The sequence below is a fragment of the Coenobita brevimanus genome, chromosome 50, assembly GCF_032717465.1.
Source record: "Coenobita brevimanus isolate Jiangsu-jjx chromosome 50, ASM3271746v2, whole genome shotgun sequence".
Lineage (NCBI taxonomy): Eukaryota > Metazoa > Arthropoda > Malacostraca > Decapoda > Coenobitidae > Coenobita > Coenobita brevimanus.
In genome coordinates this window covers 43916805-43939081 of record NC_137003.1, presented here as the reverse complement: position 1 = coordinate 43939081, position 22277 = coordinate 43916805, and the positions used below count along the sequence as shown (strand labels likewise).

The window sequence follows — 22277 nt, the reverse complement described above, 5'->3', positions numbered from 1 at the left end:
CTAAATAAATATGCTTTCGCTAGGCCCAGAGCTGTCTTACATATCTACATGTACAATAGACATTGTAAATATTACAAGCACTGACTAAGGTGTTTATGTCCAAATGATATATATATTAAGGACATATTGCTACAACTATAAACTCAGCTCAGGTACACAGGAAATAATCAAAAAAGCATAAAAAGAATGATGACAATTTATTGGTATCAAATTAGTATTCGATTACACATCCGTCAAATAAATATGAGAGAAAATACTGAGACCAGAATATAAAAAATCAGAGGTGCAGTTAAAAAGCAGCAATGGCAAAACTAGAAATAATTTACACATAAGTCATAAGAGGGGAGAATGATATATATATCAACTGATCCTTATTTATGGAGAGAGCTTTGAGAAAAATCCAATTTAGAGCTGCTTAGTCACTGTTAATGGAAATACTGAAGTTATTATGTGGTGATTACTTTCCATAGCCGCCATTGGAGCCGCCATTAGAGCTTCCGTAGCCACCATTGGAGCTGCCATTAGAGCTTCCATAACGGCCATTGGAGCTGCCATTAGAGCTTCCATAGCGGACATTGGAGCTGCCATTAGAGCTTCCATAACGGCCATTGGAGCTGCCATTAGAGCTTCCATAGCAGCCATTGGAGCTGCCATTAGAGCTTCCATAGCGGCCATTGGAGCTGCCATTAGAGCTTCCATAGCGGCCATTAGAGCCACCATTAGAGCTACCATAGCGGCCATTGGAACCTCCGTTGAAACCACCGAAGCCGCCATTAAGACCGCCGTTAGAGCTACCATAACCACCATTGGAACCACCATTAGAACTACCATAGCCGCCATTGGAACCACCATTAGAGCTACCATAACCACCATTGGAACCACCATTAGAACTACCATAGCCGCCATTGGAACCACCATTAGAACTACCATAGCCGCCATTGGAACCACCATTAGAGCTACCATAGCCGCCATTGGAACCACCATTAGAACTACCATAGCCGCCATTGGAACCACCATTAGAACTACCATAGCCACCATTGGAACCACCATTAGAGTTGCCGTAGCCACCGTTGGAGCCGCCATTAGAACTGCCATAACCACCATTAGAACTGCCATAGCCACCATTGCCCCCCTGTGAAGTTCCAAGGTTGAAGACGGTGAATGATGACGTGCTCTTTCCCCCGCCATTGCCTCCATTACCACCACCATTACTACCATACCTTCCACCATTGCCTCCATACCCTCCGCCATTACCTCCATTCCCGCCGCCATTACTACCATACCTTCCACCGTTACCTCCATTACTGCCACCATTAACTCCATATCTTCCACCATTTCCTCCGTTACCCCCACCATTGCTTCCATAGCCTCCTCCATTGCCTCCATTGCCTATACCATTGCCTCCGTTTCTTCCGCCGTTACTACCATAGCCTCCTCCGTTTCCTCCAGAGCCTCCGTTACCTCCACGACCGAAGGTAGGGGGTTCAGGCTCGGCGAGGGAGGAGGCCAAGAAGAGGAGGAGGAGGAGAGCGAGGGCTGAAAGCTTCTGTGGAGATGGAGAGGAAAAAACGTTAATGGATGAGAGAGAGGAGGAGGGAGGGAAGGACTGGAAGGAAGAATGGAGGAAAGGAGAGAGAAGGGATGGGAAAGAGTAAGGGTTAAGAGAGGGAGACGAAGGGATGAAGTGAGGGAGGGGGAGTTGAGAAAGAAGGAAGAAAGGGAGATAAAATCAAGAGCTGAAAGACAAGATAACGAAGAAGATTGTGAGTATGTAGATGTCGTGGATGAAGAGGAGAGAGAGAGAGAGAGAGAGAGAGAGAGAGAGAGAGAGAGAGAGAGAGAGAGAGAGAGAGAGAGAGAGAGAGAGAGAGAGAGAGAGAGAGAGAGAGAGAGAGAGAGAGAGAGAGAGACTATATCACTGTAAAAAGACTGGCAATAGCAAGTATACGTAATAACAGTCGATTAGTCCACGCAATTTCTTATCAGCAAGGCACAAATCACAGTCTAAGTAATATATTAGACTGTGGCACAAATGTGAAGAGTATAGCACAGTGTCTCTTTTTTTTTTTTTATAAGTTAAGCTCACTGATATTTACCATGTTGCAGAGGAGCACGTTCCACAAAGCAAACAGAAGAGGATATGGTGTCAAGATGATTCCTCTCGGCCCTTATATACCGTGAGAGACCGTCGATAATAAGGGGGAAGGAGTTGCCAGTTAGCTTCTACAGTGTGTTTATAACTTTCTTCCCATGATCCTTCAAGTAATGGCATCAGTAAATGAACATTGTTAATTCCATAGTTCTAATTTTGGGGACTCGTATATAAATTATAGTATTGAAAAAGGTGATTATCTTCGGGTGAGGTAATATCATGGCTGACAAAAGGTTGACTGAAAACTTGTCTAGTTCAGCCTTGTCGCTATTAACGCTTAGGTATTTTATTTACCAGAACAACAGACAATTTTGCTCAGATGAGAATGGGTTAAGGAAAGAACATGATACTCCTGAAGAATTACACCAAATTATCGAGCAATTCTGTCATTATTTCTTTTGTCTTCCTGGCCTTGTTCATTTCTGTTGACCATCAAGACTACCATTACGTGAAGCCCACTGACTGTCAAGGATAGGACCAAATTTTGTTCTTTATGATGACGTTATAACCAGTTAGTTCTGGAATGGGTACTGTTAAATGGCCTTCAACCGACTTTAATTGACCTAAATGACCTCTGACTGAAGTTAATTAACACCGATGGTCCAAATATCACCAAAATTGTTCTGCCAGGTCTGCAATGGATGGGGAATGTCTGGACGGATCTGGAATGGCACTGATGAACCTAATCTGACTTAACTGGATCTGAATGGACCTATCAGACCGTGAACTGCTTGAATATGAACAAGGTGGCTGTGTGATCCTTCCGTGGTTTGCATATCGGTGACCTGACCTTGTTGACCTTTGTGAGTCTAAATTGATGTATTTAAACAAGAATGGGTTTAAATGAGCCAGTGTGGATATAGCAGCAATAGTAGTTGCATCACAAGGCTCATCTGGCCGTAATATCGATGGGCTGCAGGCTGAAGTTGACCTTTTCCTGTAGTCCACTATCCACCTTTAGGGATATTAGCAAGTGAGCTGAGGAGCGTTTGCATATCAGACACCTTTGCTGACTGGTTGTATCAATGCCACCGCGAGAAGGCGTCCCTCTTCAGTACTAGGGTAGATGTGAAGGGTCTTACTGGATCTTGAGTAACCTGAAGAGAACTAATAGAGTTCAAGGATATAACCGGACTTGAACGTATACAGTAGATCCAACTGAATATAGGGATGGAGCTGACAGTAACTGATGTGATCCGAATGAACAGATATACCAGTGATGGTTTTACTGACTACTTATTTTCCCGGCTGACGGTTTGGCTCGACGCAGGTATGGGGTCAACGAAAGCTGTAGTCTATCAGTATTTAAAATCCAGGCAGTATTACGATTTATATACAAAATTGTCCTCTCAAAGACAAATATTTCTCAATACTGCATTTTGTTACTGAATACCTGTAGGATGTCGTATAAACACAATTGCTGCTGTCTAGTTTACATGGTGTTGCTCAGTGTTTTCAGCAGTCGATGTAATGGTCTCCAGTGCGTGTGTTTGTCAGTGAACTTTACGGATGATGAACAGCATAGACACAGGTTTTATCTCATGTCTTGAGCTGTAAATGAAGTCAGGTTAAATATGTGCAGTGCGGTTTGCCTTTTAGGGATGTTTTCTTCTTGCCGTTGGTGCAAATGACGTAGATACAATGATGCAGCTACAACACACACACACACACACACACACACACACACACACACACACACACACACACACACACACACACACACACACACACACACACACACACACACATTGTCATCTTCCATAAAAAAAATTTTCAGCCCATGATGGACGTCTCGTATTCAAGGAATCAAAATCTGAGGCACTTATGATATTCAGTAGCTCATGTATCTCAAACACAGTACAGTGTGTGTGTGTGTGTGTGTGTGTGTGTGTGTGTGTGTGTGTGTGTGTGTGTGTGTGTGTGTGTGTGTGTGTGTGTATGTGTGTGTGTGCGCGTTTAATGTAATAGGCTGATGTGATACCATCCTCTAAACCACACACTTTATACGTGTCCTCTGATTCACACTAAATATACACGAACATTTTGCCTTCATACTAAAGACCGTTTGCAGCTTAAACCATTATTTTCCCTAGGATTATCAACCCTTCCATGACACAAGAAATCTTTATTATTCTGATTGCTTCCGGATGATTGAATGCAAGATAAGAGTGGGATATTGCCCCATACTATAATGTCCTATAATGACGTCTTTTTGTATTCCAGTTTTACTGCCATTACGCTAGTAAAATTAAATGGATAAGACGTGGTTAAAGGCAGTCTGCGCTAACCCTTCAAGATGTAAGAAACCTCATGTCGTCGTCTGATTCCTCGAGCATTTGTTTTTCATCTGAGAAGTGGCTTTTCCCTCCTGTTCGGGTTTATTAGCAGTCTCTACTAATTCCTTCAGGACGTAGAGAACTAATTCATTCTGATTACCGCTAGATTAGGAGCGGTATTTAGATATTTACCTCTAAAAATCTAGTGTAGGTGTGAGGGGTGCGCCTCAGATGTAGCCAAGACTGTAGTAGAGGCTGTTTATAGATGTGGGAACTTCTGGAACAAGCCTGTCCGTCAGCTACTCGCTAAGGATTTTTTGAAAGAGGTGCTCTACTCCTGTCGACACTAGCGAAACCTTATAATTAGGTTCCCGGGCTTCCGCATCTGTCCAGTGGTTTTTACTTGCATAAAAATACCAACATGTATTTGGGCACAGTCACGGCCCAGAAAGTAGAAGAAAATGGTATTGTATAATGTACAAAAATTCATAATATTTCAGCATGCCTGGGTAGTTTCTCAAGAAATTGTGTGTTTTCCGCTTGTAAAGTGGAGCATTTTAGTCAACTTGAAAATTATACACATAATTGTTTGTCTGTTATGGAATTCTCAGTGCTGAAGTTTATGTTCCACTGTTCATCTGAATAGTTTTTGAGTTACCTAGATTATTTAACTTTTGAGAGGTAAATTTTCCCCTCTAATGAATACTAGCATGTTGTTAGCTGGATGAAACCCCAAGGTGTGTTCTAGCAAATTATGGCGTATGAAAGTATGACTCATTTTACCTACCAGCTGCCAAAATTTGTTGACAAACTTAACTCTGAAGGAACCATTGCTGGTAAAGATATAAGAAAACTCACTATCTTCCACTGTCGTCTGCAGGCCCCACATATTTGACTTGGAGGTGATACATATAGGAGTCTACCAGCCTCGACAAACTCCTGTTTGTGTCCCTTTGCCAGTACTCTTCCTTATAAAATATCCTGAAAACAATAAACCTAATCTTAAACTGTAACTTACAGCCCTTAGTGTATGTTTGGAATCTTCGTGTACTGTGTCTGCTTATTGTTCACTTCAGTCGGCATGATGGCAAATTGTAGTTTATAGCCTATGATAAAAGAAACTAGAAAGCCAACTAGAAAATTCAGCTAAACTTCAGCGTAACAAGTTTTTCATGGGTATCACTGATTTTATTCAGGTATATTATAAATAAATAAATAAATAAATAGATAAATAAATAACTAAATAAATATGCTTTCGCTAGGCCCAGAGCTGTCTTACATATCTACATGTACAATAGACATTGTAAATATTACAAGCACTGACTAAGGTGTTTATGTCCAAATGATATATATATTAAGGACAAATTGCTACAACTATAAACTCAGCTCAGGTACACAGGAAATAATAAAAAAAGCATAAAAAGAATGATGACAATTTATTGGTATCAAATTAGTATTCGATTACACATCCGTCAAATAAATATAAGAGGAAATACTGAGACCAGATTATAAAAAATCAGAGGTGCAGTTAAGAAGCAGCAATGGCGAAACTAGAAATAATTTACACATAAGACATAAGAGGGGAAAATGATATATATATCAACTGATCCTTATTTATGGAGAGAGCTTTGAGAAAAATCCAATTTAGAGCTGCTTAGTCACTGTTAATGGAAATACTGAAGTTATTATGTGGTGATTACTTTCCATAGCCGCCATTGGAGCCGCCATTAGAGCTTCCGTAGCCACCATTGGAGCTGCCATTAGAGTTTCCATAGCGGCCATTTGAGCTGCCATTAGAGCTTCCATAGCGGCCATTGGAGCTGCCATTAGAGCTTCCATAACGGCCATTGGAGCTGCCATTAGAGCTTCCATAGCGGCCATTGGAGCTGCCATTAGAGCTTCCATAGCGGCCATTGGAGCTGCCATTAGAGCTACCATAGCGGCCATTGGAGCTGCCATTAGAGCTACCATAGCGGCCATTGGAGCCTCCGTTCAAGCCACCATTAGAGCTACCATAGCGGCCATTGGAGCCTCCGTTCAAGCCACCATTAGAGCTACCATAGCGGCCATTGGAACCTCCGTTGAAACCACCGAAGCCGCCATTAAGACCGCCGTTAAAGCTACCGTAACCACCATTGGAACCACCATTAGAACTACCATAGCCGCCATTGGAACCACCATTAGAGCTACCATAACCACCATTGGAACCACCATTAGAACTACCATAGCCGCCATTGGAACCACCATTAGAACTACCATAGCCGCCATTGGAACCACCATTAGAGTTCCCGTAGCCACCGTTGGAGCCACCATTAGAACTGCCATAACCACCATTGGAACTGCCATAGCCACCATTGCCCCCCTGTGAAGTTCCAAGTTTGAAGACGGTGAATGATGACGTGCTCTTTCCCCCGCCATTGCCTCCATTACCACCACCATTACTACCATACCTTCCACCATTACTTCCATACCCTCCGCCATTACCTCCATTTCCGCCGCCATTACTACCATACCTTCCACCATTGCCTCCATACCCTCCATTACCACCTCCATTACTACCATACCTTCCACCGTTACGTCCATTACTGCCACCATTAACTCCGTATCTTCCACCATTGCCTCCGTTACCCCCACCATTGCTTCCATAGCCTCCTCCATTGCCTCCATTGCCTATACCATTGCCTCCGTTTTTTCCGCCGTTACTTCCATAGCCTCCTCCGTTTCCTCCAGAGCCTCCGTTACCTCCACGACCGAAGGTAGGGGGTTCAGGCTCGGCGAGGGAGGAGGCCAAGAAGAGGAGGAGGAGGAGGGTGAGGGCTGAAAGCTTCTGTGGAGATGGAGAGGAAAAAACGTTAATGGATGAGAGAGAGGAGGAGGGAGGGAAGGACTGGAAGGAAGAGTGGAGGAAAGGAGAGAGAAGGGATGGGAAAGAGTGAGAGTTAAGCGAGGGAGAAGAAAGGAAGAAGCTGAGAAAGAAGGAAGAAAGGGAGATAAAACGAAGAGGTGAAAGAGAGGATAATGAAGCAGATTGTAAGTATGTAGATGTCGTGGATGAAGAGAAGAGAGAGAGAGAGAGAGAGAGAGAGAGAGAGAGAGAGAGAGAGAGAGAGAGAGAGAGAAACTATATCACTGTATAAAGACTTGCAATAGCAAGTATATATACGTAATAACAGTCCATTAGTCCACGCAATTTCTTATCAGCAAGGCACAAATATGATATAGCACAGCGTCTCTTTTTTTTTTATAAGTTAAGCTCACTGATATTTACCATGTTGCAGAGGAGCACGTTCCACAAAGCAAACAGAAGATGATATGATGTCAAGATGATTCCTCTCGGCCCTTATATACCGTGAGAGACCGTCGATAATAAGGGGGAAGCAGTTGCCAGTTAGCTTCTACAGTGTGTTTATATCTTTCTTCCCATGATCCTTCAGGTAATGGCATCAGTAATGAATATTGTTCATTCCATAGTTCTAATTTTGGGGACTCGTATATAAATTATAGTATTGAAAAAGGTGATTATCTTCGGGTGAGGTAATATCATGGCTGACAAAAGGTTGAATGAAAACTTGTCTAGCTCAGCCTTGTCGCTATTAACGCTTAGGTATTTTATTTACCAGAACAACGGGCAATTTTGCTCAGATGAGAATGGGTTAAGGAAAGAACATGATACTACTGAAGAATTACACCAAATTATCGAGCATTTCTGTCATTATTGCTTTTGTCTTCCTGGCCTTGTTCATTTCTGTTGACCATCAAGACTACCATTACGTGAAGCCCACTGACTGTCAAGGATAGGACCAAATTTTGTTCTTCATGATGGCGTTATAACCAGTTAGTTCTGGAATGGGTACTGTTAAATGGCCTTCAACCGACTTTAATTGACCTAAACGACCTCTGACTGAAGTTAATTAACACCGATGGTCCAAATATCACCAAAATTGTTCTGCCAGGTCTGCAATGGATGGGGAATGTCTGGACGGATCTGGAATGGCACTGATGAACCTAATCTGACTTAACTGGATCTGAATGGACCTGTCAGACCGTGAACTGCTTGAATATGAACAAAGTGGCTGTGTGATCCTTCCGTGGTTTCCATATCGGTGACCTGACCTTGTTGACCTTTGTGAGTCTAAATTGATGTATTTAAACAAGAATGAGTTTAAATGAGCCAGTGTGGATGTAGCAGCAATAGTAGTTGCATCACAAGGCTCATCTGGCCGTAATATCGATGGGCTGCAGGCTGAAGTTGACCTTTTCCTGTAGTCCACTATCCACCTTTAGGGATATTAGCAAGTGAGCTGAGGAGCGTTTGCATATCAGACACCTTTGCTGACTGGTTGTATCAATGCCACCGCGAGAAGGCGTCCCTCTTCAGTACTAGAGTAGATGTGAAGGGTCTTACTGGATCTTGAGTAACCTGAAGAGAACTAATAGAGTTCAAGGATATAACCGGACTTGAATGTATACAGTAGACCCAGTTGAATCTAGGGATGGAGCCGACAGTAACTGATGTGATCCGAATGAACAGATATACCAGTGATGGTTTTACTGACTACTTATTTTCACGGCTGACGGTTTGGCTCGACGCAGGTATGGGGTCAACGAAAGCTGTAGTCTATCAGTATTTCAAATCCAGGCAGTATTACGATTTATATACAAAATTGTCCTCTCAAAGACAAATATTTCTCAATACTGCATTTTGTTACTGAATACCTGTAGGATGTCGTATAAACACAATTGCTGCTGTCTAGTTTACATGGTGTTGCTCAGTGTTTTCAGCAGTCGATGTAATGGTCTCCAGTGCGTGTGTTTGTCAGTGAACTTTACGGATGATGAACAGCATAGACACAGGTTTTATCTCATGTCTTGAGCTGTAAATGAAGTCAGGTTAAATATGTGCAGTGTGGTTTGCCTTTTAGGGATGTTTTCTTCTTGCCGTTGGTGCAAATGACGTAGATACAATGATGCAGCTACAACACACACACACACACACACACACACACACACACACACACACACACACACACACACACACACACACACACACACTCACACACACACACATTGTCATCTTCCATAAAAAAATTTTTCAGCCCATGATGGACGTCTCGTATTCAAGGGATCAAAATCTGAGGCACTTATGATATTCAGTAGCTCATGTATCTCAAACACAGTACAGTGTGTGTGTGTGTGTGTGTGTGTGTGTGTGTGTGTGTGTGTGTGTGTGTGTGTGTGTGTGTGTGTGTGTGTGTGTGTGTGTGTGTGTGTGTGTGTGTGTGTGTGTTTATGTGTGTGTGTGCGCGTTTAATGTAATAGGCTGATGTGATACCATCCTCTAAACCACACACTTTATACGTCTTCTCTGATTCACACTAAATATACACGAACATTTTGCCTTCATACTAAAAACCGTTTGCAGCTTAAACCATTATTTTCCCTAGGATTATCAACCCTTCCATGACACAAGAAATCTTTATTATTTGATTGCTGCCGGACGATTGAATGCAAGTTAAGAGTGGGTTATTGCCCCACACTATAATGTCCTATAATGACGTCTTTTTGTATTCCAGTTTTACTGCCATTACGCTAGTAAAATTAAGTGGATAAGACGTGGTTAAAGGCAGTCTGCGCTAACCCTTCACGATGTAAGAAACCTCATGTCGTCGTCTGATTCCTCGAGCATTTGTTTTTCATCTGAGAAGTGGCTTTTCCCTCCTGTTCGGGTTTATTAGCAGTTTCTACTAATTCCTTCAGGACGTAGAGAACTAATTCATTCTGATTACCGCTAGATTAGGAGCGGTATTTAGATATTTACCTCTAAAAATCTAGTGTAGGTGTGAGGGGTGCGTCTCAGATGTAGCCAAGACTGTAGTAGAGGCTGTTTATAGATGTGGAAACTTCTGGAACAAGCCTGTCCGTCAGCTACTCGCTAAGGATTTTTTGAAAGAGGTGCTCTACTCCCGTCGACACTAGCGAAACCTTATAATTAGGTTCCCGGGCTTCCGCATCTGTCCAGTGGTTTTTACTTGTATAAAAATACCAACATATATTTGGGCACAGTCACGGCCCAGAAAGTAGAAGAAAATGGTATTGTATAATGTACAAAAATTCATAATATTTCAGCAGACCTGGGTAGTTTCTCAAGAAATTGTGTGTTTTCCGCTTGTAAAGTGGAGCATTTTAGTCAACTTGAAAATTATACACATAATTGTTTGTCTGTTATGGAATTATCAGTGCTGAAGTTTATGTTCCACTGTTCATCTGAATAGTTTTTGAGTTACCTAGATTATTTAACTTTTGAGAGGTAAATTTTCCCCTCTACTGAATACTAGCATGTTGTTAGCTGGATGAAACCCGAAAGTGTGTTCTAACAAAGTATGGCGTATGAAAGTATGACTCATTTTACCTACCAGCTGCCAAAATTTGTTGACAAACTTAACTCTGAAGGAACCATTGCTGGTAAAGATATAAGTAAACTCACTATCTTCCACTGTCGTCTGCAGGCCCCACATATTTGACTTGGAGGTGATACATATAGGAGTCTACCAGCCTCGACAAACTCCTGTTTGTGTCCCTTTGCCAGTACTCTTCCTTATAAAATATCCTGAAAACAATAAACCTAATCTTAAACTGTAACTTACAGCCCTTAGTGTATGTTTGGAATCTTCGTGTACTGTGTCTGCGTATTGTTCACTTCAGTCGGCATGATGGCAAATTGTAGTTTATAGGCTATGACAAAAGAAACTAGAAAGCCAACTAGAAAATTCAGCTAAACTTCAGCGTAACAAGTTTTTCATGGGTATCACTGTTTTTATTCAGGTACATTATAAATAAATAAATAAATAAATAGACAAATAAATAACTAAATAAATATGCTTTCGCTAGGCCCAGAGCTGTCTTACATATCTACATGTACAATAGACATTGTAAATATTACAAGCACTGACTAAGGTGTTTTTGTCCAAATGATATGTGTATTAAGGACAAATTGCTACAACTTTAAACTCAGCTCAGGTACACAGGAAATAATAAAAAATGCATAAAAAGAATGATGACAATTTATTGGTATAAAATTAGTATTCGATTACACATCCGTCAAATAAATATAAGAGGAAATACTGAGACCAGAATATAAAAAATCAGAGGTGCAGTTAAGAAGCAGCAAAGGCAAAACTAGAAATAATTTACACATAAGTCATAAGAGGGGAAAATGATATATATATCAACTGATCCTTATTTATGGAGAGAGCTTTGAGAAAAATCCAATTTAGAGCTGCTTAGTCACTGTTAATGGAAATACTGAAGTTATTATGTGGTGATTACTTTCCATAGCCGCCATTGGAGCCGCCATTAGAGCTTCCGTAGCCACCATTGGAGCTGCCATTAGAGCTTCCATAGGGGCCATTTGAGCTGCCATTAGAGCTACCATAACGGCCATTGGAGCTGCCATTAGAGCTTCCATAGGGGCCATTTGAGCTGCCATTAGAGCTTCCATAGCGGCCATTGGAGCTGTCATTATAGCTTCCATAGCGGCCATTGGAGCTGCCATTAGAGCTTCCATAGCGGCCATTGGAGCTGTCATTAGAGCTTCCATAGCGGCCATTGGAGCTGCCATTAGAGCTTCCATAGCGGCCATTGGAGCCTCCGTTCAAGCCACCATTAGAGCTACCATAGCGGCCATTGGAACCTCCGATGAAACCACCGAAGCCACCATTAAGACCGCCGTTAGAGCTACCATAACCACCATTGGAACCACCATTAGAACTACCATAGCCGCCATTGGAACCACCATTAGAGCTGCCATAACCACCATTGGAACCACCATTAGAACTACCATAGCCGCCACTAGAACCACCATTAGAACTACCATAGCCGCCATTGGAACCACCATTAGAGTTGCCGTAGCCACCGTTGGAGCCACCATTAGAACTGCCATAACCACCATTGGAACTGCCATAGCCACCATTGCCCCCCTGTGAAGTTCCAAGGTTGAAGACGATGAATGATGACGTGCTCTTTCCATTCCCATTGCCTCCATTACCACCACCATTACTACCATACCTTCCACCATTGCCTCCATACCCTCCGCCATTACCTCCATTTCCGCCGCCATTACTACCATATCTTCCACCATTACCTCCAAAGCCTCCATTACCACCTCCATTACTACCATACCTTCCACCGTTACCTCCATTACTGCCACCATTAACTCCGTATCTTCCACCACTGCCTCCGTTACCCCCGCCATTGCTTCCATAGCCTCCTCCATTGCCTCCATTGCCTATACCATTGCCTCCGTTTCTTCCACCGTTACTTCCATAGCCTTCTCCGTTTCCTCCAGAGCCTCCGTTACCTCCACGACCGAAGGTAGGGGGTTCAGGCTCGGCGAGGGAGGAGGCCAAGAAGAGGAGGAGGAGGAGGGTGAGGGCTGAAAGCTTCTGTGGAGATGGAGAGGAAAAAACGTTAATGGATGAGAGAGAGGAGGAGGGAGGGAGGGACTGGAAGGAAGAGTGGAGGAAAGGAGAGAGAAGGGATGGGAAAGAGTGAGAGTTAAGCGAGGGAGAAGAAAGGAAGAAGCTGAGAAAGAAGGAAGAAAGGGAGATAAAACGAAGAGGTGAAAGAGAGGATAACGAAGCAGATTGTGAGTATGTTGATGTCGTGGATGAAGAGAAGAGAGAGAGAGAGAGAGAAAGAGAGAGAGAGAGAGAGAGAGAGAGAGAGAGAGAGAGAGAGAGAGAGAGAGAGAGAGAGAGAGAGAGAAACTATATCACTGTATAAAGACTTGCAATAGCAAGTATATATACGTAATAACAGTCCATTAGTCTACGCAATTTCTTATCAGCAAGGCACAAATATGGTATAGCACAGCGTCTCTTTTTTTTTTTTATAAGTTAAGCTCACTGATATTTACCATGTTGCAGAGGAGCACGTTCCACAAAGCAAACAGAAGATGATATGATGTCAAGATGATTCCTCTCGGCTCTTATATACCGTGAGAGACCGTCGATAATAAGGGAGCAGGAGTTGCCAGTTAGCTTCTACAGTGTGTTTATATCTTTCTTCACATGATCCTTCAAGTAATGGCATCAGTAAATGAATATTGTTAATTCCATAGTTCTAATTTTGGGGACTCGTATATAAATTATAGTATTGAAAAAGGTGATTATCTTCGGGTGAGGTAATATCATGGCTGACAAAAGGTTGACTGAAAACTTGTCTAGCTCAGCCTTGTCGCTATTAACGCTTAGGTATTTTATTTACCAGAACAACGGGCAATTTTGCTCAGATGAGAATGGGTTAAGGAAAGAACATGATACTCCTGAAGAATTACACCAAATTATCGAGCAATTCTGTCATTACTGCTTTTGTCTTCCTGGCCTTGTTCATTTCTGTTGACCATCAAGACTACCATTACGTGAAGCCCACTGACTGTCAAGGATACGACCAAATTTTGTTCTTCATGATGGCGTTATAACCAGTTAGTTCTGGAATGGGTACTGTTAAATGGCCTTCAACCGACTTTAATTGACCTAAATGACCTCTGACTGAAGTTAATTAACACCGATGGTCCAAATATCACCAAAATTGTTCTGGCTGGTCTGCAATGGATGGGGAATGTCTGGACGGATCTGGAATGGCACTGATGAACCTAATCTGACTTAACTGGATCTGAATGGACCTATCAGACCGTGAACTGCTTGAATATGAACAAAGTGGCTGTGTGATCCTTCCGTGGTTTGCATATCGGTGACCTGACCTTGTTGACCTTTGTGAGTCTAAATTGATGTATTTAAACAAGAATGGGTTTAAATGAGCCAGTGTGGATGTAGCAGCAATAGTAGTTGTATCACAAGGCTCATCTGGCCGTAATATCGATGGGCTGCAGGCTGAAGTTGACCTTTTCCTGTAGTCCACTATCCACCTTTAGGGATATTAGCAAGTGAGCTGAGGAGCGTTTGCATATCAGACACCTTTGCTGACTGGTTATATTAATGCCACCGCGAGAAGGCGTCCCTCTTCAGCACTAGAGTACATGTGAAGGGTCTTACTGGATCTTGAGTAACCTGAAGAGAACTAATAGAATTCAAGGATATAACTGGACTTGAATGTATACAGTAGATCCAATTGAATCTAGGGATGGAGCCGACAGTAACTCATGTGATCCGAATGAACAGATATACCAGTGATGGTTTTACTGACTACTTATTTTCCTGGCTGACGGTTTGGCTCGACGCAGGTATGGGGTCAACGAAAGCTGTAGTCTATCAGTATTTCAAATCCAGGCAGTATTACGATTTATATACAAAATTGTCCTCTCAAAGACAAATATTTCTCAATACTGCATTTTGTTACTGAATACCTGTAGGATGTCGTATAAACACAATTGCTGCTGTCTAGTTTACATGGTGTTGCTCAGTGTTTTCAGCAGTCGATGTAATGGTCTCCAGTGCGTATGTTTGTCAGTGAACTTTACGGATGATGAACAGCATAGACACAGGTTTTATCTCATGTCTTGAGCTGTAAATGAAGTCAGGTTAAATATGTGCAGTGCGGTTTGCCTTTTAGGGATGTTTTCTTCTTGCCGTTGGTGCAAATGACGTAGATACAATGATGCAGCTACAACACACACACACACACACACACACACACACACACACACACACACACACACACACACACACACACACACACACACACACACACACACACACACACATTGTAATCTTCTATAAAAATTTTTTTCAGCCCATGATGGACGTCTCGTGTTCAATGGATCAAAATCTGAGGCACTTATGATATTCAGTAGCTCATGTATCTCAAACACAGTACAGTGTGTGTGTGTGTGTGTGTGTGTGTGTGTGTGTGTGTGTGTGTGTGTGTGTGTGTGTGTGTGTGCGCGTTTAATGTAATAGGCTGATGTGATACTATCCTCTAACCACACACTTTATACTTCTCCTCTGATTCACACTAAATATACACGAACATTTTGCCTTCATACTAAAGACCGTTTGCAGCTTAAACCATTATTTTCCCTAGGATTATCAATCCTTCCATGACACAAGAAATCTTTATTATTCTGATTGCTGCCGGACGATTGAATGCAAGTTAAGAGTGGTTTATTGCCCAATACTATAATGTCCTATAATGACGTCTTTTTGTATTCCAGTTTTACTGCCATTGCGCTAGTAAAATTAAATGGATAAGACGTGGTTAAAGGCAGTCTGCGCTAACCCTTCACGATGTAAGAAACCTCATGTCGTTGTCTGATTCCTCGAGCATTTGTTTTTCATCTGAGAAGTGGCTTTTCCCTCCTGTTCGGGTTTATTAGCAGTCTCTACTAATTCCTTCAGGACGTAGAGAACTAATTCATTCTGATTACCGCTAGATTAGGAGCGGTATTTAGATATTTACCTCTAAAAATCTAGTGTAGGTGTGAGGGGTGCGTCTCAGGTGTAATGAAGACTGTAGTAGAGGCTGTTTATAGATGTGGGAACTTCTGGAACAAGCCTGTCCGTCAGCTACTCGCTAAGGATTTTTTGAAAGAGGTGCTCTACTCCCGTCGACACTAGCGAAACCTTATAATTAGGTTCCCGGGCTTCCGCATCTGTCCAGTGGTTTTTACTTGCATAAAAATACCAACATATATTTGGGCACAGTCACGGCCCAGAAAGTAGAAGAAAATGGTATTGTATAATGTACAAAAATTCATAATATTTCAGCAGACATGGGTAGTTTCTCAAGAAATTGTGTGTTTTCCGCTTGTAAAGTGGAGCATTTAGTCAACTTGAAAATTATACACATAATTGTTTGTCTGTTATGGAATTCTCAGTGCTGAAGTTTATGTTCCACTGTTCATCTGAATAGTTTTTGAGTTACCTAGATTATTTAACTTTTGAGAGGTAAATTTTCTCCTCTACTGAATACTAGCATGTTGTTAGCTGGATGAAACCCCAAAGTGTGTTCTAGCAAATTATGGCGTATGAAAGTATGACTCATTTTACCTACCAGCTGCCAAAATTTGTTGACAAACTTAACTCTGAAGGAACCATTGCTGGTAAAGATATAAGTAAACTCACTATCTTCCACTGTCGTCTGCAGGCCCCACATATTTGACTTGGAGGTGATACATATAGGAGTCTACCAGCCTCGACAAACTCCTGTTTGTGTCCCTTTGCCAGTACTCTTCCTTATAAAATATCCTGAAAACAATAAACCTAATCTTAAACTGTAACTTACAGCCCTTAGTGTATGTTTGGAATCTTCGTGTACTGTGTCTGCGTATTTTTCACTTCAGTCGGCATGATGGCAAATTGTAGTTTATAGGCTATGACAAAAGAAACTAGAAAGCCAACTAGAAAATTCAGCTAAACTTCAGCGTAACAAGTTTTTCATGGGTATCACTGTTTTTATTCAGGTACATTATAAATAAATAAATAAATAGATAGATAAATAAATAACTAAATAAATATGCTTTCGCTAGGCCCAGAGCTGTCTTACATATCTACATGTACAATAGACATTGTAAATATTACAAGCACTGACTAAGGTGTTTTTGTCCAAATGATATGTGTATTAAGGACAAATTGCTACAACTATAAACTCAGCTCAGGTACACAGAAAATAATAAAAAATGCATAAAAAGAATGATGACAATTTATTGGTATAAAATTAGTATTCGATTACACATCCGTCAAATAAATATAAGAGGAAATAATAAGACCAGAATATACAAAATCAGAGGTGCAGTTAAGAAGCAGCAATGGCAAAACTAGAAATAATTTACACATAAGTCATAAGAGGGAAAATGATATACATATCAACTGATCCTTATTTATGGAGAGAGCTTTGAGAGAAATCCAATTTAGAGCTGCTTAGTCACTGTTAATGGAAATACTGAAGTTATTATGTGGTGATTACTTTCCATAGCCGCCATTGGAGCCGCCATTAGAGCTTCCATAGCCACCATTGGAGCTGCCATTAGAGCTTCCATAGCGGCCATTTGAGCTGCCATTAGAGCTACCATAACGGCCATTGGAGTTGCCATTAGAGCTTCCATAACGGCCATTGGAGCTGCCATTAGAGCTTCCATAGCGGCCATTGGAGCTGCCATTAGAGCTTCCATAGCGGCCATTAGAGCTGCCATTAGAGCTACCATAGCGGCCATTGGAGCCTCCGTTCAAGCCACCATTAGAGCTACCATAGCCGCCATTGGAACCACCATTAGAGTTGCCGTAGCCACCATTGGAGCCACCATTAGAACTGCCATAACCACCATTGGAACTGCCATAGACACCATTGCCCCCCTGTGAAGTTCCAAGGTTGAAGACGGTGAATGATGACGTGCTCTTTCCATTCCCATTGCCTCCACTACCACCAGCATTACTACCATACCTTCCACCTTTGCCTCCATACCCTAAGCCATTACCTCCATTTCCGCCGCCATTACTACCATACCTTCCACCATTACCTCCAAAGCCTCCATTACCACCTCCATTACTACCATACCTTCCACCATTACCTCCAAAGCCTCCATTACCACCTCCATTACTACCATACCTTCCACCGTTACCTCCATTACTGCCACCATTAACTCCGTATCTTCCACCATTTCCTCCATTACCCCCACCATTGCTTCCATAGCCTCCTCCATTGCCTCCATTGCCTATACCATTGCCTCCGTTTCTTCCGCCGTTACTTCCATAGCCTCCTCCGTTTCCTCCAGAGCCTCCGTTATCTCCACGACCGAAGGTAGGGGGTTCAGGCTCGGCGAGGGAGGAGGCCAAGAAGAGGAGGAGGAGGATGGTGAGGGCTGATAGCTTCTGTGGAGATGGAGAGGAAAAAACGTTAATGGACGAGAGAGAGGAGGAGGGAGGGAAGGACTGGAAGGAAGAGTGGAGGAAAGGAGAGAGAAGGGACGGGGAAGAGTGAGGGTTAAGCGAGGGAGAAGAAAGGAAGAAGATGAGAAAGAAGGAAGAAAGGGAGATAAAATGAAGAGGTGAAAGAGAGGATAATGAAGCAGATTGTGAGTATGTAGATGTCGTGGATGAAGAGAAGAGAAGAGAGAGAGAGAGAGAGAGAGAGAGAGAGAGACAGACAGAGAGAGAGACAGACAGAGAGAGAGAGAGAGAGAGAAACTATATCACTGTATAAAGACTTGCAATAGCAAGTATATATACGTAATAACAGTCCATTAGTCCACGCAATTTCTTATCAGCATGGCAGAAATATGATATAGCACAGCGTCTCTTTTTTTTTTTTAAGTTAAGCTCACTGATATTTACCATGTTGCAGAGGAGCACGTTCCACAAAGCAAACAGAAGATGATATGGTGTCAAGATGATTCCTCTCAGCCCTTATATACCGTGAGAGACCGTCGATAATAAGGGGGAAGGAGTTGCCAGTTAGCTTCTACAGTGTGTTTATATCTTTCTTCCCATGATCCTTCAAGTAATGGCATCAGTAAATGAACATTGTTAATTCCATAGTTCTAATTTTGGGGACTCGTATATAGATTATAGTATTGAAAAGGTGATTATCTTCGGGTGAGATAATATCATGGCTGACAAAAGGTTGAATGAAAACTTTTCTAGTTCAGCCTTGTCGCTATTAACGCTTAGGTATTTTATTTACCAGAACAACGGGCAATTTTGCTCAGATGAGAATGGGTTAAGGAAAGAACATGATACTCCTGAAGAATTACACCAAATTATCGAGCATTTCTATCATTATTGCTTTTGTCTTCCTGGCCTTGTTCATTTCTGTTGACCATCAAGACTACCATTACGTGAAGCCCACTGACTGTCAAGGATAGGACCAAATTTTGTTCTTTATGATGACGTTATAACCAGTTAGTTCTGGAATGAGTACTGTTAAATGGCCTTCAACCGACTTTAATTGACCTAAATGACCTCTGACTGAAATTAATTAACACCGATGGTCCAAATATCACCAAAATTGTTCTGCCAGGTCTGCAATGGATGGGGAATGTCTGGACGGATCTGGAATGGCACTGATGAACCTAATCTGACTTAACTGGATCTGAATGGACCTATCTGACCGTGAACTGCTTGAATATGATCAAAGTGGCTGTGTGAACCTATCGTGGTTTGCATATCGGTGACCTGACCTTGTTGACCTTTGTGAGTCTAAATTGATGTATTTAAACAAGAATGGGTTTAAATGAGCCAGTGTGGATGTAGCAGCAATAGTAGTTGCATCACAAGGCTCATCTGGCCGTAATATCGATGGGCTGCAGGCTGAAGTTGACCTTTTCCTGTAGTCCACTATCCACCTTTAGGGATATTAGCAAGTGAGCTGAGGAGCGTTTTCATATCAGACACCTTTGCTGACTGGTTATATCAATGCCACCGCGAGAAGGCGTCCCTCTTCAGTACTAGAGTAGATGTGAAGGGTCTTACTGGATCTTGAGTAACCTGAAGAGAACTAATAGAATTCAAGCATATAACTGGACTTAAATGTATACAGTAGATCCAATTGAATCTAGGGATGGAGATGACAGTAACTGATGTGATCCGAATGAACAGATATACCAGTGATGGTTTTACTGACTACTTATTTTCCCGGCTGACGGTTTGGCTCGACGCAGGTATGGGGTCAACGAAAGCTGTAGTCTATCAGTATTTCAAATCCAGGCAATATTACGATTTATATACAAAATTGTCCTCTCAAAGACAAATATTTCTCAATACTGCATTTTGTTACTGAATACCTGTTGGATGTCGTATAAACACAATTGCTGCTGCCTAGTTTACATGGTGTTGCTCAGTGTTTTCAGCAGTCGATGTAATGGTCTCCAGTGCGTATGTTTGTCAGTGAACTTTACGGATGATGAACAGCATAGACACAGGTTTTATCTCACGTCTTGAGCTGTAAATGAAGTCAGGTTAAATATGTGCAGTGCGGTTTGCCTTTTAGGGATGTTTTCTTCTTGCCGTTGGTGCAAATGACGTAGATACAATGATGCAGCTACAACACACACACACACACACACACACACACACACACACACACACACACACACACACACACACACACACACACACACACACACACACACACACACACACACACACACACACACACACACACACACACACACATTGTCATCTTCCATAAAATTTTTTTTCAGCCCATGATGGACGTCTCGTATTCAAGGGATCAAAATCTGAGGCACTTATGATATTCAGTAGCTCATGTATCTCAAACACAGTACAGTGTGTGTGTGTGTGTGTGTGTGTGTGTGTGTGTGTGTGTGTGTGTGTGTGTGTATGTGTGTGTGTGCGCGTTTAATGTAATAGGCTGATGTGATACCATCCTCTAAACCACACACTTTATACGTGTCCTCTGATTCACACTAAATATACACGAACATTTTGCCTTCATACTAAAGACGGTTTGCAGCTTAAACCATTATTTTCCCTAGGATTATCAACCCTTCCATGACACAAGAAATCTTTATTATTCTGATTGCTTCCGGACGATTGAATGCAAGTTAAGAGTGGGTTATTGCCCCATAATATAATGTCCTATAATGACGTCTTTTTGTATTCCAGTTTTACTGCCATTACGCTAGTAAAATTAAATGGATAAGACGTGGTTAAAGGCAGTCTGCGCTAACCCTTCAAGATGTAAGAAACCTCATGTCGTCGTCTGATTCCTCGAGCATTTGTTTTTCATCTGAGAAGTGGCTTTTCCCCCCTGTTCGGGTTTATTAGCAGTCTCTACTAATTCCTTCAGGACGTAGAGAACTAATTCATTCTGATTACCGCTAGATTAGGAGCGGTATTTAGATATTTACCTCTAAAAATCTAGTGTAGGTGTGAGGAGTGCGTCTCAGATGTAGCCAAGACTGTAGTAGAGGCTGTTTATAGATGTGGGAACTTCTGGAACAAGCCTGTCCGTCAGCTACTCGCTAAGGATTTTTTGAAAGAGGTGCTCTACTCCCGTCGACACTAGCGAAACCTTATAATTAGGTTCCCGGGCTTCCGCATCTGTCCAGTGGTTTTTACTTGTATAAAAATACCAACATATATTTGGGCACAGTCACGGCCCAGAAAGTAGAAGAAAATGGTATTGTATAATGTACAAAAATTCATAATATTTCAGCAGGCCTGGGTAGTTTCTCAAGAAATTGTGTGTTTTCCGCTTGTAAAGTGGAGCATTTTAGTCAACTTGAAAATTATACACATAATTGTTTGTCTGTTATGGAATTCTCAGTGCTGAAGTTTATGTTCCACTGTTCATCTGAATAGTTTTTGAGTTACCTAGATTATTTAACTTTTGAGAGGTAAATTTTCCCCTCTACTGAATACTAGCATGTTGTTAGCTGGATGAAACCCCAAAGTGTGTTCTAGCAAATTATGGCGTATGAAAGTATGACTCATTTTACCTACCAGCTGCCAAAATGTGTTGACAAACTTAACTCTGAAGGAACCATTGCTGGTAAAGATATAAAGTAAACTCACTATCTTCCACTGTCGTCTGCAGGCCCCACTTATTTGACTTGGAGGTGATACATATAGGAGTCTACCAGCCTCGACAAACTCCTGTTTTTGTCCCTTTGCCAGTACTCTTCCTTATAAAATATCCTGAAAACAATAAACCTAATCTTAAACTGTAACTTACAGCCCTTAGTGTATGTTTGGAATCTTCGTGTACTGTGTCTGCGTATTGTTCACTTCAGTCGGCATGATGGCAAATTGTAGTTTATAGGCTATGATAAAAGAAACTAGAAAGCCAACTAGAAAATTCAGCTAAACTTCAGCGTAACAAGTTTTTCATGGGTATCACTGTTTTTATTCAGGTACATTATAAATAAATAAATA

At 41.8% G+C, this 22277-nt stretch overlaps 3 protein-coding genes across 3 annotated transcripts; all 3 read right to left on the bottom strand.

The window, feature by feature from the left end:
- Positions 1-457: 457 nt before the first annotated feature.
- On the bottom strand, positions 458-5317 carry LOC145399763 (uncharacterized). The gene is made up of 2 exons (XM_080272311.1): positions 5216-5317; positions 458-1546 (listed from the first exon to the last, which is right to left on the bottom strand). Exons 1-2 carry the CDS (start codon positions 5315-5317, stop codon positions 458-460), a joined length of 1191 nt encoding a protein of 396 aa, XP_080128437.1.
- Positions 5318-6124: 807 nt separating this feature from the next.
- Positions 6125-16539, bottom strand: LOC145399762 (uncharacterized). Its single transcript, XM_080272310.1, has 6 exons — positions 16438-16539; positions 12025-12869; positions 11755-11850; positions 10978-11035; positions 6559-7255; positions 6125-6504 (listed from the first exon to the last, which is right to left on the bottom strand). The coding sequence occupies exons 1-6, from the start codon at positions 16537-16539 to the stop codon at positions 6125-6127; spliced, it is 2178 nt and encodes a 725-aa protein (XP_080128436.1).
- An 806-nt stretch (positions 16540-17345) lies between these two features.
- On the bottom strand, positions 17346-21017 carry LOC145399760 (uncharacterized). The gene is made up of 3 exons (XM_080272309.1): positions 21012-21017; positions 17887-18251; positions 17346-17814 (listed from the first exon to the last, which is right to left on the bottom strand). Exons 1-3 carry the CDS (start codon positions 21015-21017, stop codon positions 17346-17348), a joined length of 840 nt encoding a protein of 279 aa, XP_080128435.1.
- Positions 21018-22277: the final 1260 nt, after the last annotated feature.

Excerpts from the sequence above, each read along its gene's own strand:
- LOC145399763 (XM_080272311.1), bottom strand. The coding sequence starts at position 5,317 with ATGTGGGGCCTGCAGACGACAGTGGAAGATAGTGAGTTTTCTTATATC. Across the intron at positions 1,547-5,215 it reads TCAACAAATTTTGGCAGCTG|AAGCTTTCAGCCCTCGCTCT; the intron begins GTAGGTAAAATG and ends CCATCTCCACAG.
- LOC145399762 (XM_080272310.1), bottom strand. The coding sequence starts at position 16,539 with ATGTGGGGCCTGCAGACGACAGTGGAAGATAGTGAGTTTACTTATATC. Across the intron at positions 12,870-16,437 it reads TCAACAAATTTTGGCAGCTG|AAGCTTTCAGCCCTCACCCT; the intron begins GTAGGTAAAATG and ends CCATCTCCACAG. Across the intron at positions 11,851-12,024 it reads GGCAGCTCCAATGGCCGCTA|TAATGGCAGCTCAAATGGCC; the intron begins TGGAAGCTCTAA and ends TTATGGTAGCTC.
- LOC145399760 (XM_080272309.1), bottom strand. Across the intron at positions 17,815-17,886 it reads TTTGGAGGTAATGGTGGAAG|TAATGCTGGTGGTAGTGGAG; the intron begins GTATGGTAGTAA and ends AAGGTATGGTAG.